The sequence below is a fragment of the Aspergillus flavus genome, chromosome 2 (assembly GCF_009017415.1).
Source record: "Aspergillus flavus chromosome 2, complete sequence".
Classification (NCBI taxonomy): Eukaryota; Fungi; Ascomycota; class Eurotiomycetes; order Eurotiales; family Aspergillaceae; genus Aspergillus; species Aspergillus flavus.
In genome coordinates, this window is record NC_092409.1 from 2,368,144 (window position 1) to 2,393,464 (window position 25,321).

Genomic DNA, 25,321 nt, shown 5'->3' on the forward strand with positions numbered 1-25,321 from the left:
GTAATATTGATTGGTCTTGCGGAGGCCTGCCAGATCGATAAACAACCCTTTATGGTTGAGTGATTCAATTTCTGTCGCTTAACGCCGACGGATACGTAGTACCCTTGATAAACGGCTATTTATTGTTCGTTATTCAGCTCAATAATCACTGGTCGATCCACAGGTACCTATGTATCTTTCAGGTTTCCGTTTGCTTCAAAGTCAGCGGGCCACTTGTACGCTCTTTCATCCACCGGGATGAAGAGAATAGTCATGACTGCCCAAGCGTCTGATAGCTTTGTGTTCGCAGCAGGCCATCTGTGATGGAAGAAATGTAGAGATCGACCGCTGTTTTCCATGGTGGATAAAGAAATATTACATAGACTTGAGTCCACATTCAATAATGATGAAGGAAAGGCATGAATTGACATAGTGACCAGGGCTTGGGATTTAGTAGACAAGATCACATTCCAGGATCCGAGGAATACTCGATATGAATTTTATTTTAACTTCAATTTTAGCCTTCCTTAGCCTAGACAATGGGAATGCTTAGCATATCACTAATTTAAATATAAGTTGGGGAATGATATTTTGCATTCTCTGATTGCTGTATATTATCCAATTAATAACTATATATGTCACTCTCGACTCTTGGTACAAGTAGCCAATTTTATTCGCAGTACTCAAGAACTCTACCTAAGGGACCATTACACAGCTAGAGAGAGAATCATACGAAATAGCCAGCGTTGAAGATATATTATCTAGAAAATCATCACTATCCTCGGTACGGTCATAGCCCCTTGGCTTGGGAGGACGTATTCCAATATAGCCCCTGTGATATTATATTCTTCTCCAAGTCGCGTATAAATTGTGGTGAATACCTCCTAGGCGGCCGATGAACCTAAAACTGTACTATATGTAAAAGTGAATCTCACCAGCCATGTCAACCAGCTTGAATTTCTTGATATGAATTGAATGGACTGGGCTAAGTCAGAGTGACCACATCTTTACAACATTCATCCTACAATGACTCTTATATATAACCCCCTTCGGTCCTTTCCTGTCTCTACTTTTCCTTCTTTTTCCCACTCCTACAACACCTGCTTAGCCAACGCGTAAAATCCTGGCCAGTATTCTGCATCTTAAATCTTCATCTTCGTTTATACACTATGTCAACTGCTCAACCTCAAGACATCATAAAGGCGAGTGACTGTGCGGCCCAGGAAACAAAAACATTCAAGCTTCGTTTTCACTTTTCGGCACTGTGGACGACAAAGCACAAATAGATTCCGTGGATGTGATTTTCATACTTGATTGCTGCTGGTCTCACCTGGCAACTCGGTCTGCAGACCATCGTGAAAGGGTTACGGAGGCCGTGGCGGCCACCGATTTCCAAGACCCAACCGCGAATATACCTGGCAGCAGGGTGTCCTTGACAGCACGGCTCTCGGCAGCTATTGCAAAGGCCGTAAGCCGGAAATACGAACATATCGAGTTCGTCGAGCTGGTCAGAGACTTGCGGGCAGAAGATACGCCAAAGAAGCCTACACATGGCTTACTCGCTGGAACAAGATCAATCCGGCTCAAGCTCCCGGGATCACACGCCCCATTTGCCCTCCGTGGCCCCGCTACTTTGAGGGCATACTTTTCAATACGTGTGCATTCCAGTGTAGGGCAAAGCGGCCTTGATGCCCTAGCTGATTGGATAAATCGGCTCCCTCCGCACATTGTTTTCGAAATTGACAGAGTCTTCGAAACTGAATCCCAGTGCTGGGTTGTCTACGCGGATTGGGCCCTGTATTCGAAGTTGGCAGGATTACCAGGGATCGCACTCATCTGCGAGACCAAAGGGGTGGATATATGGAATAACCGGCATAAGGTTAATCGGGGAAAGTAAGAAGTTCAGAAAAAAGTTCAGAACAAGGAGAAGAAGATACCAAGAAAGAGAATATATCAGAACACCCGAGATGATTTTCCAGTATCAGGACACAGATCAGCTTGCCCATGCTCCGGATGGGGTATCGAATATGAATGCTGGTTAGTGTGTAATTGTTTACACAGTGACTATGGCACACAGTGCTCATGGAGAGAGCCCAGAGTACTGGCTCTCTCCAACCATGAACTAGCTAAATCGTTAAGTAATATTAAAGTTCTAGAGTCAAAGTATATAATATACTTCTAGCCTTATTTTATTAAGAATTCCTAGAAAGATCTCTTATCTTTAAGGGCTTCTTAAGAGAGCCGACAGGGATTTTAATCTTGTATATCGGGGCAAGTTTAAGTCCGAGGTCAATGATTATCACCGCATAACAGCATCATTAGGTCCGTTCTTTATGCGGTTACAATCACGGTTATTTAGTACTCAAACCTCAATACCGATGGATTGTAGAAATCGAATATAACTTGCATCTCAACGTCTGTCTCAGACGATAGAGAGTTTATTCGGAAAGTACTGGTCCAATACGGCAATGTGCATGGGAATGGCGGATATCTCTTCAGGCAAGGAAACATTTCCCTCAAGTCGCATGGCCGCACCAGCTTGAATACGACGACATCAAGGATTTTGACTATGTTGACAGCTTTCAAACCGCTGTTCAGTGCCTCTAGCGATATACCAGTATCAAAATATACCTCGTCTACATTGCCCCTGAGCGGAGTGAGAAATTAAAAAGCCATTGTAGATGATGCAATTCCAAGTCTTATTTTTACATCTTCCTCATCCGTTTGGATATTAAGCAAAACATAGCCAGCGCCAAGTAAATCGTAAACCACAACACCACAGTAGTATAACCAAATCACACGAGACCCACACTATGCTTTAAGCCATGTCATCTGCATCATGATGGTGGGTGTTTTCATTATCGGACGCGTGGAATGCGTCCCCGAACGCCGAGTTTTCCAGGTCCGGAAGATCTAGCACTTCGTTCTGCTCCGTATAGGCCGCCAGTGCATCGCCCGCACTGTCCATATTAGTAAAGTCAAAGTTGGCCCCGTCCAGACCAGTGTCCCCCCCTGTGTTTCCAGGCGTCAACCCCTGTAGTCCGCTACCTGGCGTTTCAATCCCATGAAGAGGGGCATCACCAACGGCAGGCTTGTCGCCTTGGTCCTTCTTCTCGTCGTTGACCATCACCCAATCCCCAGTTTCACCCGCGGCGGTATTCGCGGGCGGTGCATTGCCCATGTCCATCTCAACGTCCATACCGGACATCGTCACACTTTGCTGGGGCACAGCAGCTGTTGTCTGCAGCGGCGCAGGAGCATTGATACCAGGGACCTCAGAGACACCTGGTACATGTGCCGGCGCTGCTAGTTCTTGAGCGATGGGCGCACTTCCTTGAACGGGGCCGGAGGGAGGTGGAGAGCCAAACTGATCGAGAAGATGGCTATCTGCGTGCCCCATGTCGATATCGCCATCTGCAGGAGCCTCTAGCTTCTGTTCAGGTTCAATCTTTTCTAACAGGCCACCTTTTTGGACGCAAGAAACCTTGGGCTCAGGCACAATCTGCTTTTTCCACGAGGTTTCCAACTCCTTGACCACGTCATCCACCCTATACTTAGCCTTGGGCTCGGAAGCAGGTGGTGTTTGAGTCTCATCGCCTTCGCTGGGGATCTCAATGCGGCCTTCCAGTCTCCAAATTTCAGTCCCCGTGGCGTTCGGATCTGCCGCCGCTTCCCGGAGTCGGAGTTCCGCGTCTTTAAGCAATGAGGTACGGTTAAACTTCTCCATCCGGCGCGCATGCCGCTTCTTCAGCTTCTCAATCTCCGCAGTCATGTCCGCCACCTTCTTCGCAACACGATCGGCAAACTCCTCCGCCTTCGCAGGCTCCATTTTGGTAGCCTGGGCAGAATCGGCCGCATCTTTAGATTCCCCACTAGTAGGTCCGGAAGGCGCATCGAAGAAGCCCGCCGTCAACGACTCCAACTCCCCTTTGCGACCCAACCCAAGAGAGACGGGGGTAATCTGGCTAATGGCGTACGGTGAAGCAAAGATCTCTTCCATCCATTCATGGTGTTGTTGATATCTCATCTTACTCACTTCCCGTGGGGTAAGAAGATCCATCATATCGCCTGCGGAAACATCCTCATCCTCGAGAGCAAAATCGGCAGTGGCAGCATTCACTGCAGCCGACGAAGCGCGGTGTCCGCGGGGCGCCTTGGCCGGTGCTCCTCCTGCCGGCGCGGGCACACCTGAACCAGGCTGGGGATAGAACGGTTGACGGCCGACCATAGCACTCGGGTATGCCGGTGGAACTTGCGCGAAACCCTGGGGGGCAACCTGTGGGGGGAAATTGATCGTCGGCCAGTTATTGCGGTCGTGCAGCATAAAGTCTTTGCGGGCAAGCTGGCCTTGGCTTTGCAGGAAACGACGTTGGCCGAGCATGCTTTGGACTTGAGGGAGCACATGAATTCTATTGGCCGGAATATGCTCGGTAGGAGGTGCTCTTGAGTAGTGAACGATCCATAACGACGGGTCGGGCGGGGGCATGTTCGGGTTGGGGTTCTTCGAAGGCAGCAACCGGTAGCGTCTACGGCAATGGATCGCCATTGTCTCGTTTGGCGGGTGGTAGCCACTGCGGTGCAGCCACATTTCCACCAACTGATGCGCTCTCACGTCAGTAATTATCTTGGTCACCGGGGAGCAGCTCATTAGAGATCGGGTCTACCTACGTAGCCGCGAGCTTCGAAGGTGAAGGCCTGTTCGACATCGGCCCACACGTAACCATCACTGGCGAAGTTCGTTCCTAAATGGTTCAGGGGCTGCCAGGTGAGCATGACAGTCCCATCTTGAGGTCCATCCAAGAAAGTCCAATGCATCGGCTGCGCCTCCCGTACAATCTTAGGCGCGCCAAGGAGGTATTCGACAACGGTGTCGGTGGGCATCATATGCATCAGCGGGAATCGGTGTCGCGACACCAGGTGCATATGCGGCAGCTGCGGTAATCGAAATCCAGGTTAGACATTTGGCCCGTAGCATTGCATTGAGACTTGGATCAGTAGATTGGCCTACCAACTGCCCGGGGACACGGGTCGCTGGGTCGTCCATTGTGAATAGACGCCGTCGCAATCGGGGAGAAAAATGTTAACGCTTTCGCAACGAAGCCGAAAACCTAGAGAATAAGTAACAGAAAATGCATCCGAGACGGAAATTCCAAACGGTCGGAAAGAGACAGTGAAATGAATGGACGCAACGAGCAAATGCCTTTGCGAACGCGACGCGGAAATTTGAGGTTCCTTTCCCCGAGAAGCTGAGAGTCACGGTGGACGGTTCGGGAGGTGAAACCGACCTGAAGTGCATATTTGACACCTGAGATATAAGGCTCATAAAGGGTGGGTTTAGCTTATGGGGGTACTAACTTGAGTTGGTAAAGTGGGGAAGCGCACGGATGTATGGATCGTGACTACGGCTAAAGTCCTTGACATTAACAATCCTATGGGGTATATCAAGTGCATCTTGGCCCAAATTTTCGGCCATTGCTCCGTCAACATGAGTAGGTCGACTTCCCTACCAAGCTACGCCATTGGCATAAGGCTTCTTCATCCATGAATTGCCTTTGTCAATGTTGGACTATTGAATACTATTCACCAAACCCTAGCTGGGGAAGGACTTGCAGGCCAGCCTCCCTCTAGACAGTAGTATATTCGAGTTCCACGTCAGAACCTTTTTCTTTTCCTTCTAGTTTACTTTATTCTTTCCTTCTTTTAGATGCCCCTAACTGAGAAACCCCCCTTTACGACTAAAGTTCTTCCTCCGGACTGTTCCATAGTGCTACTAGTACTGAACTCTGACACCTAATCTGCTTCGCGTCGGAGTCGGTATGTGCATGCAACTACCCCCGTGCTTGCAAAGTGTTTGAAGTTGGACGCCGATGTCAGGTACCTTGCATATGGGATTGCCAGCCTCCTCAAACGATCAATTCTTACTAAATCCTTCAATCCATATCGACTGTTGAATATGGAAATTGGAAAGGTAGAAATATGTTTAGCGAGTGATGATCGGTAGAGCTGAAGCATTGAAATGTACTCAGTATAGACAGTGAAAATACAGATGGCAGTATAATGACAGTAGTACGGAGTATAGTCCGGAGTGTGGTAACCCTTCCCCCGCCCCCAAACAAGCCTTGCGCAAGCTTTGCTGCGGTATCGCTGGCACCAAACCCGAATGGGAAGCTCTTAAGCCCGCCACCGGATCGCGGGACTTGAAAGACTACTCCGTAGTAGCCGTAGCTCTCTCCGCAATTGGCTTATCCCCGGTAGTGCTTTCATCCTCCCCGTGCTTGATGCATCGTCCTGTTTCCAATTGTGACTCATGATACTCAAGTCTAGATACAAGCCGGCAAGCTTAATACCCAAATTCAATGGGCTCCCCCACCACTTTTACCCAATTGTCTTGCCGTCACTGGTATTACTACGACGAGTGTGAGTATTCAGCTCTCTCCCCTGCATGGCGTCACTCCTCCCCATGTGGGACGCTGGCACTTGTCCCATATCCGGTTAACTTTTGCTGATCTTCCAATAGACTCAATAATGGCCCTGTTCGCTAAGCAAAATTCTCCGACATGACCACACTTATAAAAGATCCTCGTCGCTCTTTCGTGTTCTTTTCGCTTCCTAAGCTGTTGTTGGTCCTTCACTGCGAACCTCTTCCGCCCTCGTGTCCGCCCATCAATCATGGGATTCTTTGGCAAGAAAGACCCTTCTGGTGACGAGATCATAGAGGCTCCGGTAATGAGCGATCCAGAGAAGCAGCAGCCAGTCCATCACGATGACGCGCAAACCGCCCTTCCTCAGATTCCTCCGGCAGTGGTAAACATTGACCCTGCCATTGAAGCGCGTATATTAAGAAAACTCGATCTAAGAGTTCCCACTCTCATGGGATTTCTATGTATGTCTACGCGTCCCCGCACTCTTCACCGTCGTTTTCGTTCAACGCGTACCTAACAACTTGCCGACAGATCTACTTTCTCTTCTTGATCGAAGTAATATTGGGTTCGTTAGCAAACCTCCATGACTGCGAGAAGACCAAACTAACCAGGATCGAAGAAATGCGAAGATCGCAGGGATGGAGGAGGACCTGAATCTCACCGGAAATCGCTATTCCTGGCTCTTAACGATCTTTTACATTTCATATGTCGTGTTCGAGTTTGCGGCGTTCATGTGGAAGGTTATGCCGCCTCACCAATGGGCAGCCATTACTGTTTTGTCCTGGTAAGTCAAAGATATTCTCAACCACCATGCCTCTCAAACCGCTCTAATCCACCGAAAGGGGCATTGTGGCAACATGTCAAGCCGCGGTCCAGAACTGGGAGGGACTCATGGCTTTGCGGTTTCTGCTTGGCATGTCAGAGGCTGCATTTGGTCCCGGAACTCCTTATTTACTGTCTTTCTTCTATCGCCGTCATGAGCTCGGCTTCCGGTGTGGGCTATTCGTATCAGCCGCCCCTCTGGCGAATACATTTGCCGGTGCTCTAGCGTATGGAATTACTTCAGGACATTCCAAGTTAGCAAACTGGAGATTGCTATTTCTTGTGGAGGGAAGCCCGTCATTACTGGCTGCTATCCTAGCCTGGCGGTTTTTACCCGATAGCCCTTCGAAAGCCCGGTTTTTGACCGAAGAAGAAAAAGAGGTTGCGCGAGCAAGAAGTCTTCAGCAGAGTGGCGAACGCGAACGGTCGACTAAGATCAATTGGAAAGAATTAGCCGAAACACTGACTGATGCAAAGGCTTGGTTAACCGCGGTATGGTGATGCTGAGTTCATAAAATCTAGTTGTGATGGTGTAGCATGATCGCTGATGTCACTGTGCTTAGTTGATGTACTTCAGCTGCAACGTGAGCTTTTCTTCGCTTCCGGTGTTCCTTCCCACGATCCTGAAGGACATGGGGTTCACTTCGATCAACGCCCAAGGGCTTACGGCTCCGCCCTATTTCGCTTCTTTCTTGGTCACGATTGCCACCACCTGGATTGCTGATCGATTGCAACAACGTGGCTTGATGCTTGTAATCCTGTCTCTGATCGGAGCTGTTGGCTATGTTCTCCTTGCCGTCTGCACGTCAGTTGGCGCGCGTTACGCAGGCGTGTTCCTCGCTGCTATAGGTGTTTTCCCTTGCATCGCAAATATTCTCCCGTGGGCTCTCAGTAAGTTCCCTCTCAGTAAATGTTCCCTAACCTACCATATCGCGAGGCTAACGAACACACACCAGATAACCAAGGCTCGGATTCACGACGTGGAATGGGTATTGTCATCCTCAATATCATCGGCCAATGCGGGCCCTTTCTGGGAACAAACGTATTCCCAGAAAGCGACGGACCGCGCTACATCCGCGGACAATCCATTTGTGCAGCCTTCATGTTCTTCACCATGATTCTGGCGCTCACTCTACGAACCCTTCTGGTATGGGAGAACCGCCGCTTAGACAAGCAGCATGGTACGCAGGCCGAGAGGGAAGCGCGGGGATGGAATAAAGGGGAAAACGTCGCAGAAGAAAACTATGGAGCTGGATTCCGGTACGTGCTATAGTTATGTAGACACGAAAGTAATGATGCTTGAAACGAATGCTATGATGTGACGATGAATGTGAAATTTGGATGATGTACTCCGTATACCATCATGATTATCCAGAATGAGATTTACGAATAAATGTTTCTGTTTTACTCTTTTCTGCTTGTTGGATAAAAGTCGCGTGCCATGATCATCGCTTAGTCGGAGAAGTGTATGTCTCTCCGGTCCTAATGTGGCTAAATATTTAAGTGGAGGGGCAACAATCAGTTCCACTTCGCAAAATAGCCAGCTGAACTCAAGCTAACACCGATCTTCCCCTTTGAATTTTCCGGGTGATTGACTAATTCTTTCCACAAACTAGTCAACCCTAGACACAGTAACTGCGACCCTGAGACATTTTTGAATAACTTGAAAGCACCTGTACATAGGACCAAGTAACAAGCTACCCGTGTACATATCCCCAGGTCACCGGGAACCCCAGAACTAACTGCCGAAGTAGACGGTACGGTATATACAGCAAACATGGCCTATGCATCAGAAAGCAATGCCTATCTTTATGGGATCGTGGATATGGGAAGGTATACAACCCCTTCCCTATATACTGAGTTCACAGATTAACATCACCCAGCAATGGAATCCGCTTCTCCATCACCGACATTCCACCCCATACAGCTCGGACAATGCCCACAGTTTACCAGGACCGAGCGGGCATTTCTCTCTACGATGCCCAGTTCTCCGGTGGCTCGCGGGGCCCCATCCCGCAGGACATTATAGAGCAGGTGGTGGACCGATTGGTCCAGTTCCAGATTACGTGTTATGATTTTGGGGTTCCTCCACAGAATATTTATGTGCTTGCTACGGAGGCGACGCGGACCGCGCCAAATTCTGAGGAATTCCGTGCGCGGATCAAGGACCGGACGGGGTGGGAGGTGCGTCTGCTGTCTAAGGAGGATGAGGGGAGGATTGGGGCGCTGGGGATCGCTAGCAGTGCTTCCTCTGCAGCTGGGCTGGCGATGGATCTGGGTGGTGGCAGTACGCAGATTACGTGGGTTGTTGAGAAGGATGGGGTGGTTACTACCAGTCCCAAGGGTTCGTTCAGTTTCCCTTACGGGGCAGCGGCGTTGACGAAGCGGTTGGAGCAGGCGAAGGCTGAAGGGAAGAAAGCAGAGAAGGCATTGAAGCAGGAAATGATCAAGAACTTCCAAGAGGCGTATCGGGCTCTTGAAGTTCCTGAGTTTCTGCTAGAGACGGCGAAGTCGCTGGGAAGGTTTGATTTGTACCTCTGTGGAGGTGGGTTCAGGGGTTGGGGCTACGTGCTCATGAAGCAGCATAAGGTTGATCCTTATCCGATTCCCATCATTAATGGGTTTCGGGTGCGCAGAGAAGACTTCCATGATACTGTTTCTGTGTTGGATTCGGTCTCCGACTCCGATGAGAAGATATTCGGTGTTTCGAAGCGACGGGCTTCACAGATCCCTGCAGTGGCTGTCCTGGTCAATGTCATAATGGACGCCTTGCCGGATATTACACACATCCAGTTCTGCCAGGGAGGTGTCCGGGAGGGTTTCCTCTTCGACCTGATGCCCCAGGAGATTCGTGCACAAGATCCGCTGCTGGCGGCAAGCTTGCCATATGCGTCTCCATCCAATGCAGCGATTAGAGGACTACTGACTGCCGCGTTGCCTTCGACGTCTTCGCCCATGGAATCTCGTCATGCACCAGTTTCATTCACCCCTCAATTACTTGGTGCGCTCGCAAACTTGCTTTTTGCCCATTCCCGAGTGCCGCGCGAATCGCGTTCGGCTGTCGCATTGCATAGTACTACGACCGGAATCCTAGCTTCGGTAAATACACTATCACACACCGAACGTGCCCTGATTGCCTTGATACTCTGTGAGCGCTGGGCAGGGGACCTTGCACCCACCGATGAAGTATTTCACCGGCAATTGAGCCGGTGTGTCTCTAAGCAGGAGGCATGGTGGTGTCAGTACTTGGGTCGGGTAGCGACCCTAATTGGAGACGTGCATCCATCCGGCCGCGTGTCGGACATGCATTGGAGGATCCGATTGGAAACTGAATGGGAATCCATTGTGAAGAAGAAAGACGAGTGCGATATGCTGCGTCTCAAAGTGAAATGCAACAACGATGTGGCTGTCGCCGCGTTCTCTCTTGACAGCTTACAGGAAAGGGCGGAGAAAGTCGAGAAAGTTGGAAAGAAAAAGAACTGGATCAAGGATTATGGAGTGCGAGTGGGGGTAACGATTATTTGCTAAGGGTTTCACTATTGAAAAGGTTCCAGTCGTGGAGATTTTCTGTTTTTGGATAAATGTTAACTAACCGTGGACATAGTACTATGTTATATAGTGGATCAGATGATCCACCATTCCTCGATCTGACAGACGGGCAATTGATTACGGGATCCCATTGGTAACGAAATGTAAAAGCTAGGAGATCGTCCGCCGATGTCAGGATGATTTCACTTGTTTCTTGTCCGGCTCACCGGTCAAAGCTAAAGAGGAGCAAAAGGAACGGATAGAATCGGGTGCCGCTGATCTATACGGTATAGTGCCCTTATCACGTTGACTCAACCCATGCTATTTAACTCAACCCCTCCTTCTGAACCCCACCATCTTCTTCCTTTTCCTCTCATCCCACACAATTCTCTATCTCAGATTTGAATTCCAAAAGTCCTCGGACGAAACTGAACAAGTCTTCCTCCCTTCGATAAACCTTTGGTGATTGGAATAACTGACCATCTTCTATAGTTCCCAAACCAACCGACAATGTAAATACACTCCTCGATTAACCCTCTAGAGGGCATACGATGGAAGTCATGGAATACTTTTGGCTGGACTCTCACAATGATCAAGGTATCTTAGGTAACGTCTTTGGCGTGGGCCGGTGTTCGTTCCCAGTCATCGATGCATTCACATGCCCCACCTAAGCTGGGCCCTAGACTCTAGGATCCTAGTCTAGAAGGACATGGCATCGATGGACTGGGTTCGTTCTGAGATTATACGGCTAAAACTTGATCTGGATAATACCAGCGAAAAGGATCATGCCTTCTCTCGTTCTTCCTGTTGATGGAATGGCTAACAGATGATAGTCATTGCAACTTGAAACATGTCTCCTCCAGCTGCCATCTACGAACCCACTGTGGCCGCTACCGGCCTCAAGGGTAAGGTCGTGGTTCCTGAGACCGTCCCCGTTGAGGGAGCTTCTCAGACCAAGCTGTTGGACCATTTCGGTGGCAAGTGGGACGAGTTCAAGTTCGCCCCTATCCGCGAAAGCCAGGTCTCTCGTGCCATGACCAGACGTTACTTTGAGGACCTGGACAAGTACGCTGAAAGTGACGTTGTCATTGTTGGTGCTGGTTCCTGCGGCCTGAGCACTGCGTACGTCTTGGCCAAGGCTCGTCCGGACCTGAAGATTGCTATCGTCGAGGCCAGCGTCTCTCCTGGTCAGTAGTCCATGATGGATTGCCTTGCACTCAGCTTTCCGGAACTAACGTGCAATAGGTGGCGGTGCCTGGTTGGGTGGCCAACTCTTTTCTGCTATGGTCATGCGCCGTCCCGCGGAAGTCTTCCTGAACGAGCTGGGTGTTCCTTACGAAGAGGACGCAAACCCCAACTACGTTGTCGTCAAGCACGCCTCCCTGTTTACCTCGACACTCATGTCGAAGGTTCTCTCCTTCCCCAATGTCAAGCTCTTCAATGCTACCGCTGTTGAGGACTTGATCACCCGTCCGACCGAGAACGGCAACCCCCAGATTGCTGGTGTTGTCGTCAACTGGACGCTGGTCACCCTTCACCACGATGATCACTCCTGCATGGACCCCAACACTATCAACGCTCCTGTCATCATCAGTACCACTGGTCACGATGGGCCATTCGGCGCCTTCTGTGCGAAGCGCTTGGTGTCCATGGGCAGCGTCGACAAGCTAGGTGGCATGCGTGGTCTCGACATGAACTCGGCCGAGGATGCCATCGTCAAGAACACCCGCGAGGTTACTAAGGGCTTGATCATCGGCGGTATGGAGCTGTCTGAAATTGATGGCTTTAACCGCATGGGCCCTACCTTCGGTGCCATGGTTCTCAGTGGTGTCAAGGCTGCCGAGGAGGCATTGAAGGTGTTCGATGAGCGTCAGCGCGAGTGTGCTGAGTAAATGACTCACTACCCGAATGGGTTCAGTGCATGAACCGGATTTGTCTTACGGTCTTTGACGATAGGGGAATGATGATTATGTGATAGTTCTGAGATTTGAATGAACTCGTTAGCTCGTAATCCACATGCATATGTAAATGGCTGTGTCCCGTATGTAACGGTGGGGCATTCTAGAATAATTATGTGTAACAAGAAAGACAGTATAATACAAACAAAGATGCAAGAGCGGCTCATCGTCACCCCATGATAGTCATACTCATTCCAACTTCTGCCCAGTTCCACCACTTTTCTCGACTAATTCTTTCGCATTCCGCACCTCCCATTCGAATTCCTTAAGCGCGCGCAGCTCGCTTGACATGAATAGCCCGCCAATCAATCCATCTAGAATCCCAGCTCCGAAGCTCAAGGTACTGACCAAAACCAAGATGAACGCCACATACGGCAGATCACCCGTCCACCAAACGCCGACAAAGCAGCCGATGGATACAAACACCGAGATAATAAAGTGAGCCAGGCGCCAACGCCGCTGAGACTGTTCGCGTTGAACATAGGTGTGAATCATGTCGATGATACGATCATAGGTGTCTGGAGATAGGGCTGTATTCGGAACCACGGACTGGCGAAGTTTATTGTCTGTCAAGTTGTCCGCTTCAGAGGGACGCGGAGAGCGGGTGATGGTGGCTTCGACGGCAAAATGGTCGCTCAGCGAGCAACGGAGCGTGGGATGACGCTGTGTCATGCCGATATTGACGGACTCGACGGACCATTGGGGCGCAGGGAAGGCAGGCGGATATCCGCCGTCTCCGACAAAGATATAATCCAGCCGTTTTCCCCTCGGACAGGGAGCATCCTTGTCGACAGCGATCTCCTCCCCCTTCTCTAGCCGTTTGCGTTCCTCCTTGGTCCAGCGCCAGGTGTTGAATTTGCCGTCGCATGTAGCGCCGTTCACGTGGAGGTTGAACTCGGCTGACGGGGTCGGTTTGCCTCGTTTCTGTTCAATGGGGTCGATGGGGGCGGCCACGGACGAGTCTGGGTATATAGCCTGCCATACATCCTGGACGGGGCTATGGGCGCGGATAAGCTGGTGTGCGAACGACGACGGCACCATATTGAAGTCGCCCAGTCCAATGGCAAGGTGGCCTCTCTCTGCGGCGCCGCGCATCAACTTTGCGATTTCCCAAGCTTGCGCGGTGCGATGGCAGATATACGAATCATTCGGTTCCTTCTCGTAAGGGGCGTGGAGATGCGTGCAGAACACTTCGGCGACGTCGCTGGCTCCGGGACCGAAGCGTACACGGGCACAGGCAACACCCTTCCCGACGTACCAGTCGCCGCGGAAGAAGGCCGTTGGACGTCCATTTAGCGGATAGCCATACATGGAGCTCTCTTCAATGGGCCATTTCGAGAGAATGGCGAGCCCCGCGCCCATCACGCCGCCGAAGTAGAACTTGCCATAGGGAAGGAGGTGACGAGTCTGCTCACGGATGCTCTCGTAATCTTGTTGTGTCCAACATTCTTGGAGTCCGACAATTTCGGGTGCAGGGTCGGCCAGGGCCAGCTGGCGACCGATCTCTGAGAGACGCTCGTGGCGGTATTTGGCGAGGTATTTGAGGCCCCAGCAGTTCAGGGTGAAGATGCGGATCTGGGAGGGAGCTTCGGAGGGGTAGACGGTGGACTGGGCTGACATGGTGGCCGCGCCGTATTAAGATGAAATGATATCTATGAATTATTAAAATTAGGTAGTTTAGACAAGTCAAGATAGGTCATATTCGGTTCCTGAGCGATATAATCGAAGTGCTTTCATGAGCTTGAACATCGAATAACTTTTGTTGGATGACGCCGACAAGCGCAATCGGGGACCCTCACCGCCCTGTCAGCGACACCCCTCATTGGCTGGGGATTATTATTCTTCTGGATCTTCGCGATAGATTCATTCAGGCCGATTGTTCCTCCTGCGCCCTTGTTTCTCCTTCAATCTCTCGCGCCCCCTTGGCTCCTTCTGGATTTTTGCTCAGATGGACGGGAATAATCACCGCTCCAAGCGCCGTCGACTGGATCGGTCCCCAAGCCACGAAAATGGCTACATTCAGTCGCCCGTGGAGTCTTCATCGGACGAACTCGCCGCGGGCTCCGATCACGACGAGGCCGAGCGGCGTCGCGCAAGTTGGACCTTACAGAAAGCATTACCCCCCAAACGTCCAAATACACGCCTGCGCAGTTTCAGCGGCTCTGAGAGCCCAGATGAGCTGGCAGTAGACGCTGACGTGTATTGGCGCTCCCGCAACCGGGGCCGCAATTCGTCGCCCTCCGAAGTGAGCGCCGCGGGGCCGTCATCAGAACACTACCAAGACGAGGAGGAAGTAGACGCCGATGTGGACGACAATGAATCCCCTATGGAAGGGGATGCAGAGCCTGAGCAAGCATATTCAGATCGGTCGCCCACGCCTGTCCCTCCGCCTCCACCGCCGCCGCCGCCAAAACCGGACAAGATTAATTACCAGCAAAAGTTTCTGTTACGAGGTCACTTACGGGGGGTTTCCGCAGTACGGTTCTCGCCTGATTCCACTATGATTGCCAGTGGCGGTGGGTTATGAAATTGTATTGTATGTTTCCGGGTAGGTTGCTGATCGCTTCTAGGGGCCGACGGAGCTGTCAAGGTGTGGGATACGTTGACCGGAAGGCTGGTGCATACGTTCGAGGGCCATTTGGCAGGAATATCGACAATTTCCTGGAGCCCGGACGGGGCTATCATTGCTTCTGGGTCGGATGACAAGACCATCCGCCTGTGGAATGTGCTGACGGTATGCCCCCTTCCTTCGTCTGACAGCCATTCTCCACTAAGTCTTACCTGCCGTATAGGGCAAAGCGCATTCGATTCCCTTCGTTGGCCACCATAATTACGTCTACCAGATTGCCTTCTCGCCAAAGGGCAACATGCTGGTCAGCGGTTCTTACGACGAAGCGGTATTCCTCTGGGACGTGCGCTCCGCTACTGTGATGCGTTCTCTCCCCGCGCATTCCGACCCCGTCGGCGGGATTGACGTCGTCTGGGACGGGACCCTCATAGCGTCATGCGCGACCGATGGGCTGATTCGAATCTGGGATACGGCAACGGGCCAGTGTCTGCGCACGCTGGTCCATGAGGACAATCCACCGGTCACGTCGGTGAAATTCTCACCCAATGGCAAGTTTGTCTTGGCCTGGTCGCTGGACGACTGCGTACGGCTGTGGAACTACGTTGAAGGACGCTGTATCAAGACCTACCAGGGGCACGTGAACCGGAAATACAGTCTGTCGGGTGGTTTTGGTACATACGGAGTGCGTGGAGCACCGCCCCATGCCTTTGCTGTTAGCGGGAGTGAAGATGGAGCTGTTCTATGTTGGGATGTAGTAAGCAAGAAAACCTTACAACGGATTGAAGGGCATACGGGCGTGGTCTTGGGCGTCGACACTTGCACGCTGGGCGACAAGCGGTTAATGGTAAGCTGTGGGATCGACCAGACGGTGCGGGTGTACGAGGAGGTCGAAGAAGACGGCCGAATGGAAACCGATGCGAAAGAATCTCCCCCGGCGATCAATGGGACTGAGCCAAATGGAACCGAACCAAATGGGATTCTGCCAAATGGGACAACACAGAACGGAGCAGAAGGACACGATACAAGTGAGCAGCAGGACACCGGAGATACCCAAGAACCTCAGGACACGGAGATGGCAGATGCTGATACCGTTCCGGAGGGATGAACTTTTTCTTATTGACTTCCCATTCTTCTACACTGTGTAATTTACCTACTCTACATGGGTCGGCGTTTGGCAGGATATACTGTACTGTATAATAGACGATAGGATCATGACGATTATTGAATTTCACGATACCAAAGACACGATAGTCTCCGGATTCTCGTCATCCGCAATGCTTTACTCTGAGAAAGACTGATGAGGAAAGAGTACTTTGGACCGACGCACCCCCGGTTACCGGATGAATTCGGCCAAAATATAGAAAAATACATTCGGTTTTGGGACGATGTCCGACACAGCAAAAGAACACCAACCCCCACTGTCCAGTATGGCAAATGCCGCTTATGAAAGAAGGCTGGCGCAGGGGTTCAGAATCAGTAAGAGAAGAAGCTATAGATGAGTCGGAGCTTCAGTTGGTTCGCTTGTTAGACAAGCATTGGGCTGGTGTCACGGCCAAACATTTCTGCTCTACGGAAGATGGTCGACTCGGTTGGGCCCCTAGACGGGGCCCAGCCTGGTGATTTGGTCTGTGTCTTTGATGGTGCGACAGTGCCTTATGTGCTGCGGCCTCGTGCTAGGGAATATGAAGGGGTGTTTTCTTTGGCGTATTGGCGGAGGTTGTTGGCACACTAGACATTAGGAGTTTGAAGAAGCGAACATCTAGACACTGAATTATTATAATAACCAATGCTGCAAAGTTTAACGTTTACAATGCACTGTGTGTCTATGAAAATATCAGTATCTGAGTAAATTTTAGTTACAAAGCTGAACGAATTGTATATCGACTAACAGGGGACATGACTCTAGTACAAAACACCCAGTTCACACCAAGGACTCTAGACTAGACTGCCCTCTCAGTTGGCCCTACGGCTGGCCCCCTTGCTAAGATTCTGCCGAAAGAACTGAGTGATCTTGCCAAAGGGGATGAGATCCACGCGATCGTAGAGGTCGACATGACCGGCTCTAGGCACCCAAAACAACTCCTTCGGTTCCGCCGCACGCGCATAAGCATCCTCGCTGAACTCGCGCGAGTGTGCTTGATCACCGGAGATGAAGAGCAACGGACGCGGCGAGATAGTCTCGATATCGTTGAAGGGGTAGAAGTTCATGAACTTGACGTTACTCGAGAGCGTCGGGTGCGTCGTGAGGTTCGGCGTCGTGCCCTCAGGCGTGAACTCGCCTCGCGGGGTGCGGTAGAAGTCATAGAACTCGCGTCCGACAGCGGGCGTATCGGCTGTGAGCTCATCCGGGGTGCCGCTGGTGTACTGAATCTCGCCACCTTCTATCTCGGTCCAGCGCTGCTGCGCCGCCTCGGCGATGACCTCCTTGCGCTGCTCGAGGCTCTGAGACTTCTGCAGCCCGTTGCGGTTGGAAGCGCCCATGTCGTACATGCTCGACGTCGCAATGGCCTTGATACGCGGGTCGATCTTCGCTGCGCTGATCACGAAGCCACCGCTGCCACAGATACCGAGGGCACCGATACGCTCGCGATCGACGAAGTCCTGCGTGCCGAGATAGTCGACTGCCGCGCTGTATGCCTCGGCATAGAGGTCCGGTGACACGCCGTTGCGCGGCTCGCCCTCGCTGCTACCCCAGAAGGAGAGATCGAGCGAGACGGTGACGAAGCCCTGCTCGGCCAGCTTCGTGGCGTAGAGGTTCGCGCTCTGCTCCTTCACGGCACCCATGGGGTGACCGACGATGATAGCTGGCGCGTTGACGCTGCGGGTGAAGTTGTTGCGGATGAAGAGGTTGCCCCCGATTTTCATCCGGTATTGGTTCTCGAAGGTGATCGGCTGGACGGTGACGCTGTCACTGCGGTAGAAGTTGTCGGCTCCGAACGACATATTCTGGGCCATTGCTGACATTGTATTGACGATTGTCATCAGACCAAGAGCGGCGATGCCGCTTCCCATCATCTTCATGATGCTGTTGCTGCGGTGGGTTGATGTCTGTAAACTGAGGTAGTAACTATGAAGGTTTGAAGATGGATTGCTTCTAATTCAGGCGGCATGTCGCTGCTCTTATATCCATGAGATAGGCAACAGGACTCTGCACTGCCATCACCCAGCATCAACCCAAGCAACTATTGATGTCATCACCAGAGTAACCCTACAGAATACCAGACCGAGGCCGCGCGTTGCCAATACCCTTGAGCATGAAGCCATCGCCATGCCAAGATAGACGATTGGTAATGATCCCCTCAACTGGTCCAGGTTCATGATGAAGAAAACCCGCTCGGCCCGTTGGACAGCCTATACTCCGATATATATTAAGGTTAGATAGAGCAATGGTAGTGGAGCCCCTAATGCAAGTTGCTTACTTGTGGGGCCGGGAAACCAGAAACCCTTGGATTTCGCCCATGAAACCCACTCTACCCTGCCTATGAAGTTCGACCATTCCTAAGATATCCCTACCTCCATGTCGATCCATAACTGCAAGTGGCTTATGCACTTGTGCAACCATGGGTCGGGGTGGAATAGATGTACCCGGCGCATGGCAGTGCATTCGCTATCGTAGCACGGATAGATTCTGAGTCTGAAGAACTCGATCAGGTCGCTCGCCGAGACCTTCGGGATTGAGCTCGGTAGCTGTGGGAGCTCTAGGCAGCACTGTTGATGTCTGCTTCATTGTGACAACTGTCTATGAACTCCGAGACCGGAAAGCTGCACACTGATACAGCCCCTAGAATATACAACTCCGATGGAGATAATGTCCCGATCCACCCTCTTATCGACAAAGCTCTAGAAACTTAGTATAAACTAGGTCCATTTGAGAGACCAGCCACTACAGTGGAAGACTGCAGAGCAATAAAGGCTATATCATACTGGACATTATTCTCTATATTCGGGCACAATGCCATTGCTAAAAGAAGTATGAAGTCGAGAGGCAGATTAGTCCCTCAATGGAAGTTGTTGCAGCCGAATACTATTCTGAAGGAGATTGGTGAGGATAGGGCAAGGACTCATCCGCTTTGTTGATAGGGTTAGGAATGATGGGATATTTCTGACTCGTAGACCTATTGGTAGTATAAGGATGGTGATAGGATCGGTACAGAGGCATCAGTTATTTATAAGTTATCATAATCCACTGCATGCTTGCAGATGCATTTAATTTATTATGAAGAACTGAGATCTTTCTTCAGACCTCTAAAGTAGCATCAGACGGGAACTATATATATGTGATCACCTATAGAGTAAACAAGACATGTCTTACTAGAACTTGAGGACCACAGATATATTGGCCAAAGACGCCAATAAAACCAATATGCAATAGATATAAGCAAGGAAAAGACTTATGCATAGCGGAATAGCAAGAAAAAAAGGGGTGGCGCATGCCCTAGCACTACTTATATAGTCATCCGTAGGTTTTATATATAGCGCATAAACCACCACAAAAACATAGACACAGGTTTCGTCAGTCACACGCCAACGTGACCATCTTTAAATTGAAAGAATACTCATCAGCACATATTCCTTCACGTTTGTTGCCTTCGGTAGATATATACAATATATCCGTGGTGATAGATGAGTATGTCATCGGATACGATCACCCACATGACGGGCCCGGATCAAGTGATTCCAAATGTCAGGCTGGACTCAGAGTCGACGATCTGACCAGGTAACATTATTACTCCCTGACTAGAATTTAAAGAACTCTTATAAAGCAAAGACCCTCCAGCCAAGCTTAATTCACTAGTACATCTCTGGAAGCTTGTTCCTGCTATACATCGCCCGGGTTTGGTGTCTACTCGTCAGAACATAAGACCAAGAAAATCAAAGCAAGACACTAAACAAGATATCTTTGAATCAATACCGCAGTATACAAACCTATACCAACTCTCTTCTATATCTCAGCAAACCTACATCATTCCAGCACCACCCAACTCAGCCCCATCCACCCAAAACCAAGCCCTAATATCCACCTCCTACTACAGGAAGAAAGAAAATGTGCTTCCTGGAAGTCGACGAAGGCAAAGGCCCCTGTATCAGAGTCGTCGAATTTAGAAACCCACCTATGCGCGTTGCAATCCCGCCTCCCTCGCATCGTCGCCGTCGCAGACACAGCAGCAGCAGTAGCAGCTCTAGCTCCAGCTCCAGCAGTAGTGATAGCCACGACTCAACCAGCGTGTGTCCTCCACGGCACGCTCACGCTCACTCTCACCACTGCGAGTCCCCGCGGTCGTCATATACTACTGTGTCGAGGCGGAGGATTCGTACTGTGGAAGAATCTGTTCCGATTTCAAGATGGAAGGGGTGGTGGCTTGGGAGTCGGGATTTCGTGCCTGAGCGAAGGTGTGTGGAGTACATTGAGCCTGAAGTTAGAGAGGTGAGGGGGAGGGAGAGGGAGAGAAGGAGACCTATGTGGGAGGAGGATGTGGAGTATATTCGGGTGTAGAATTGTTGGAAGACATCTTGTTCATGGGAGTTTTTGTTGGTTATGGAGTTGGGAGTTAGGGTTTGGGGTCTATGGGGGGGGGGGAAGGTGGTTTTCGTTTGGGTTTCCGGATTACTTGGTCAAAGTGTTTCTTGACTTTTCTTCTTCTTCTTCTTTTTCTAATTCTTTCTATCCCATTTTCTGGGTTTCTTTCCTGTTGATCGAACAAATCCAAATCGAAGAAGTGCATGGTGTATCCGTGGCTATACTGCCAAATGATCTCATCCCGAACCAAGCATTGATCAGATAAGCTTAGGAGAAACTCGCGCCCCCCCCCCCCCCCAGCCTTACAAAGAGCACTCCTATCCATGGTAACTTTGCTTCGCTTTGTCTGCATTCGGACAATATGACTTCAAAGCTTCCGCTTATCCCGCATGACGTCAGTACTGTGACCACGATCGATGCGATCATAAAGTAAAAGTATAGGGCGCTGATCCTCCCCTTACATGAACATGGGTTCGTACTTTCGAACATTCAGTATAACCTGATTTAGTATTGCTCTAACCTGTGAACATCAATTGTGTATACCATTCACTAAGCTGTATTGTTTGACCTGCGAGGAAGGCGCACTTCTCAATTAGGATATTCTACCAGTAGCTCGACAATCCCATTTCGCCACTTCTGAAAAAGTTGCTGAGACTAGTGTCGATTCCGTTGTGATTTTGTACAGTTTCATCCACAACCATGTACGAACGAGGATCAATGGCAGAGCTTCAGTGCAGGGCTAATATGACCTAGGAATCGAAGCCTTTCTGTGCGAAGGAGGAATTCGGTTCCTTCGCGGAGCCGCTTCAGTTTCGCAACGCTGCGCGGCACGCAGCAGCCTGAACTGAGCAAGAGGATGAACCGCCTGATCAAGAACGAAAATGCGGCTATTAGTGCTTATGAGAAGGCCGGTCGTGAGCGTGTGTCCACCGCAAAAGAGCTCTCCGACTGGGGGGAGGCCACGGAAGACGACGCTGTATCGGACATCACGGATAAACTGGGTGTGTTGCTCGCCGAGATGGGCGATCAAGAGGAGATCTTTGCGGGTTACCTGGAGGAGTATCGGACGGTTCTCAAGCACATTCGCGAAACAGAGAACTCGGTTCAGCCGTCGCGTAATCACCGAGCCAAGATCCAGGACGATATCGCGAAACTGAAGATTAAGGACCCGGAGAGTATCAGGTTGGAGACACTGGAACAGGAGCTTGTGAGAGCGGAAGCACAGAGCTTGGTTGCTGAGGCTCAGTTGACCAACATGGTTCGTGTCAACTCTAGCTACCTATAATAACTGTGGCACATGCTAAGTCTTCGCGTAGACCAGGGCCAAACTCAAAGAGGCTTTCGATATCCACTTGGCCGCTGTCATTGAGAGAGGCGAGAAGCAGATTTTACTCGCCCGCCATGCTCGCCGCCTGCTTGGTATCCTCGACGACTCGCCTGTTGTCCCAGGAGAACCTCGGAAAGACTATGATCGTGGCGACGAGGCGAGTCAGATCATTCAAGACGCCGAGAGAGGTCTTCGCACCTGGGAGAGTACTACCGTGCCTATCCCAACATCGGCCGGACACTTGCATGACAGCACACTCCTTCCAGCCCCAGCAGCTCGTGCGGCTCGGGATAGCCAAGCCCTCACCGTCGGCTCGTCTGAAGTAGATGGCCGTGAGATGTCTGCTTCGACCAGGGATATTAATGGTTCAGCTTCAGATATTCGTTACACTGAGGAATATCCTCCCGAGACTCAAGGCACCAACGAATATGTCAATGAGTATGGGTCTGGGACTCAACAGGGTATTGCGCCTGTGATCGAAGCCCAAGAGTTCCAAGAGCCTGTAACAGCGCCGGTTGAGCCAACTAGGGATACGTATAGTGCTCCTGGTAATGCCATCACTTACATCCCGGGAACTAAGCAACGTGTTGATACCGCCACTGGAGCTGAGGGTTACGGGGAGTCCAGTATGCAGGGAGCTAGGGGCATGTATGGAGCCACTCCCGATGTTACTGGATATACACCTGGAGCTCAAGACACTATTCCGGGGACAAAGGAGCACGTTGGACCCATCAGCGAAGCTAGAAGCTGGGACGCATCTGTCACAGACGTGTCTGGGGATGTCAATGAAAATGTTGCGAGCGGTAGAAGTATCGATGACTCAGTCTCCATCACAGATCCGACTCAGCACTTTGAGGAGCCCTCCACTGAGCTGACGGAAGGAACGGAAGCAACCAAAATGACAGAGGCCACGGATGATGCCAACGGATCTATTCGGGAAAAGCTGCAAGAGCAGCCCCAGGCAGCTTTGGGCATCCCTCAAGTCGTCGCTGTCCCATATTAAGCTAGTCAAGAGCGATGTCTTACCATTGTTTACTCCCTATGTTGCTTTTGAAGTATTATTATGTATATTAGTATGGAAATATGAACTTTGAATGCAGATTACCAAGAAAATCCCCGCCGAAGGACTATCCCTTCCATGTAAATTGAGTGGAGAGGTCATCGTAGAGATAGATGTATGAAGTATGAAGGGAAGGCAAACTGATAAAGGCGATAAGGTGTGAAGTAAGCGATATAATCACGTGACCCAGGCGGCAGGCGTGACGCGGACGGAGCTACAGCATCATCTGGGAAGCTCTTCTTCCCGCCCAGAAGCTCGACCTCCTCCATCCCACCTCCTCACCATCTGCCCTTGTATATCAACTAAGGCTTATTATCCCGCTTCCCAGATACCGATTTAGATCACCGCCCGCCATGGACAAGTTGGTCGCCCAATATAGCCGCCCGGCCCATCAGAATGAGATGTATTCCGAACAAGAACAGCATGACCTCACAGAGAGCCTTCCTCCCCTCTCTCTGAAATTCAACCTTCCTCCAGTTGACAACGTGAGCTACAACCCAATGAATCTTTTATGTGGTGTCGCCTTCGGAAGAGCGTGGTAGCGATGCTACCGCTTACCTACTTCACGCCGGAGGACCAAACAGGTCATCATATAATATGCCGAATAAGCGGAGACCCTAGCTAACCTGACCCTTCGTCTAGTCAAGATCCTGGCTCCGTGCTATGACTGATGATCACTCGAACCCAAGCTGCCCCATTAAACTTGCCCACGGAACGACAACACTGGCCTTCCGATTCCAGGGCGGAATTGTACGCCGTCCTATGAACCGGTCCCCTCGTTCTCCACTGACAAACGGTATCATAGATTGTCGCGACAGACTCTCGAGCCACCGCTGGAAATTGGATTGCCAGTCAGACAGTGAAGAAGGTTATTCCCGTCTCGCGGTTGAGCCGTGGTGAGGATAAGGCGAACAATGCCCCGACCCCCGGTCTGCTAGGTACTATGGCGGGTGGTGCTGCGGTACGTACCCCTGTTATGTTTGGGAGTGGACAGCGCTCTGTGTATGCTTCAGATACACTCTAGAACTTTGCTCTAATGACTGGACGTAGGATTGCCAATACTGGTTGAGATATTTGAGTCAGCAGTGCACACTTCATGGTAAGTTCTAGCCCATCATTCTGCACGTCATAGTGCTGAAATGTATTGATACTAACTGTTGGTAGAAATCCGCCACAAGCGCCGTATCACCGTTGCAGCCGCTTCCAAGATTCTCGCCAACCTGACATACGCCTACAAGGGATACGGTTTGAGCATGGGAACAATGTTAGCAGGAGTATGTGACTCGTCCCATCACATTATAAATCACAAAGACGGATCGAAGCTAATGCATTTCCACTGTAAATAGATGACCCCTCAAGAAGGCCCCGCTCTCTATTACATCGACTCAGACGGTACCCGACTCCCGGGCAACCTGTTCTGTGTTGGATCCGGTCAGACATTCGCCTACGGTGTGCTGGATGCTAACTACCGTTACGACTTGACTGAGGAGGAGGCCCTTGAGCTCGGCCGGAGAAGTATCCTGGCCGCTATGCACCGTGATGCCTACTCTGGTGGTTTCATCAACCTGTACCACGTTAAGGAAGAGGGATGGGTGCACCACGGCTTCGACGACATGAACCCGATCTTCTGGAAGACGAAGTTGGAGAAGGGCGAATTCTCGAATGTTACGTCAGAGTTGTAATGTGTGGTGGTGTCTTAGATGGTTTCTCATGGTGGACATGATATATCAATTTTCTTTTCTTAGGCATACAAGATACTTCCTTCTATGAGTCTGTTTGACAAGCAGTAATGGGACCGAAGTCTCATTGGTCTCATTTCAAAAGAGATCCTTTCCTTGTGTTACAGTTACTGGGAGAGCTCAGCTGTTTGCACTATGGTACATTCTACTAAAAGAGAGATAAGTATGAAGTTGAAAAGAAAACAATACTATAATGCTATGATATACTAAACAAAAATCTCATCCCAGATAGATAAGTACATACATGGACACATCCAGGAACCAAAATATTGCTAAATACTCCCCATCTATACAAGCTTTTTTCCCGAGCCAACGTAAAATCTTGTCAGGTTCTTTCATGTCGTTCTTTGCTTTTCTTACTTTGCCCTTGAGATGCAGGATATAATAAACATCTCTCAT

General features: G+C 50.5%; 9 protein-coding genes across 9 annotated transcripts; 6 read left to right on the forward strand and 3 right to left on the reverse strand.

Annotated features, from left to right (window-relative positions):
- Positions 1 to 1,148: 1,148 nt before the first annotated feature.
- F9C07_2225575 (uncharacterized protein) lies at positions 1,149 to 1,876 on the forward strand (the record flags this gene model as incomplete). Its single annotated transcript, XM_071509766.1, has 2 exons — positions 1,149 to 1,191; positions 1,266 to 1,876. 2 exons carry the CDS (start codon positions 1,149 to 1,151, stop codon positions 1,874 to 1,876), a joined length of 654 nt encoding a protein of 217 aa, XP_071363721.1.
- A 376-nt stretch (positions 1,877 to 2,252) lies between these two features.
- On the reverse strand, positions 2,253 to 5,228 carry F9C07_1219790 (uncharacterized protein). Its single transcript, XM_041289566.2, has 3 exons — positions 4,988 to 5,228; positions 4,648 to 4,911; positions 2,253 to 4,576 (listed from the first exon to the last, which is right to left on the reverse strand). The coding sequence occupies exons 1-3, from the start codon at positions 5,021 to 5,023 to the stop codon at positions 2,798 to 2,800; spliced, it is 2,079 nt and encodes a 692-aa protein (XP_041142594.1). The 5' UTR covers positions 5,024 to 5,228; the 3' UTR covers positions 2,253 to 2,797.
- A 1,420-nt stretch (positions 5,229 to 6,648) lies between these two features.
- F9C07_2225577 (major facilitator superfamily domain-containing protein) lies at positions 6,649 to 10,751 on the forward strand (the record flags this gene model as incomplete). Its single annotated transcript, XM_041289561.1, has 7 exons — positions 6,649 to 6,862; positions 6,933 to 6,966; positions 7,021 to 7,185; positions 7,244 to 7,715; positions 7,787 to 8,114; positions 8,180 to 8,483; positions 9,107 to 10,751. The coding sequence occupies 7 exons, from the start codon at positions 6,649 to 6,651 to the stop codon at positions 10,749 to 10,751; spliced, it is 3,162 nt and encodes a 1,053-aa protein (XP_041142595.1).
- Positions 10,752 to 11,601: 850 nt separating this feature from the next.
- On the forward strand, positions 11,602 to 12,643 carry F9C07_3090 (thiazole biosynthesis enzyme Sti35; the record flags this gene model as incomplete). Its single annotated transcript, XM_041289571.1, has 2 exons — positions 11,602 to 11,938; positions 11,997 to 12,643. The coding sequence occupies 2 exons, from the start codon at positions 11,602 to 11,604 to the stop codon at positions 12,641 to 12,643; spliced, it is 984 nt and encodes a 327-aa protein (XP_041142596.1).
- A 127-nt stretch (positions 12,644 to 12,770) lies between these two features.
- F9C07_1225545 (sphingomyelinase family protein) lies at positions 12,771 to 14,493 on the reverse strand. Its single transcript, XM_041284669.2, has one exon. The coding sequence runs from the start codon at positions 14,327 to 14,329 to the stop codon at positions 12,899 to 12,901; it is 1,431 nt and encodes a 476-aa protein (XP_041142597.1). The 5' UTR covers positions 14,330 to 14,493; the 3' UTR covers positions 12,771 to 12,898.
- A 164-nt stretch (positions 14,494 to 14,657) lies between these two features.
- Positions 14,658 to 16,383, forward strand: F9C07_3088 (WD repeat protein; the record flags this gene model as incomplete). The annotated part of the gene is made up of 3 exons (XM_041284665.1): positions 14,658 to 15,225; positions 15,280 to 15,443; positions 15,502 to 16,383. 3 exons carry the CDS (start codon positions 14,658 to 14,660, stop codon positions 16,381 to 16,383), a joined length of 1,614 nt encoding a protein of 537 aa, XP_041142598.1.
- Positions 16,384 to 17,231: 848 nt separating this feature from the next.
- Positions 17,232 to 18,299, reverse strand: F9C07_3087 (putative alpha/beta superfamily hydrolase; the record flags this gene model as incomplete). Its single annotated transcript, XM_041284670.1, has 1 exon — positions 17,232 to 18,299. One exon carries the CDS (start codon positions 18,297 to 18,299, stop codon positions 17,232 to 17,234), a length of 1,068 nt encoding a protein of 355 aa, XP_041142599.1.
- A 1,708-nt stretch (positions 18,300 to 20,007) lies between these two features.
- On the forward strand, positions 20,008 to 23,360 carry F9C07_2277322 (Eisosome component PIL1-domain-containing protein). The gene is made up of 3 exons (XM_071510238.1): positions 20,008 to 20,756; positions 21,550 to 22,054; positions 22,113 to 23,360. The coding sequence occupies exons 1-3, from the start codon at positions 20,323 to 20,325 to the stop codon at positions 23,124 to 23,126; spliced, it is 1,953 nt and encodes a 650-aa protein (XP_071363722.1). The 5' UTR covers positions 20,008 to 20,322; the 3' UTR covers positions 23,127 to 23,360.
- A 78-nt stretch (positions 23,361 to 23,438) lies between these two features.
- F9C07_2277323 (putative proteasome component Pre2) lies at positions 23,439 to 25,117 on the forward strand. The gene is made up of 6 exons (XM_041289575.2): positions 23,439 to 23,668; positions 23,826 to 23,933; positions 23,989 to 24,144; positions 24,234 to 24,282; positions 24,348 to 24,457; positions 24,530 to 25,117. The coding sequence occupies exons 1-6, from the start codon at positions 23,537 to 23,539 to the stop codon at positions 24,863 to 24,865; spliced, it is 891 nt and encodes a 296-aa protein (XP_041142601.1). The 5' UTR covers positions 23,439 to 23,536; the 3' UTR covers positions 24,866 to 25,117.
- The last annotated feature ends 204 nt before the right edge of the window (positions 25,118 to 25,321 follow it).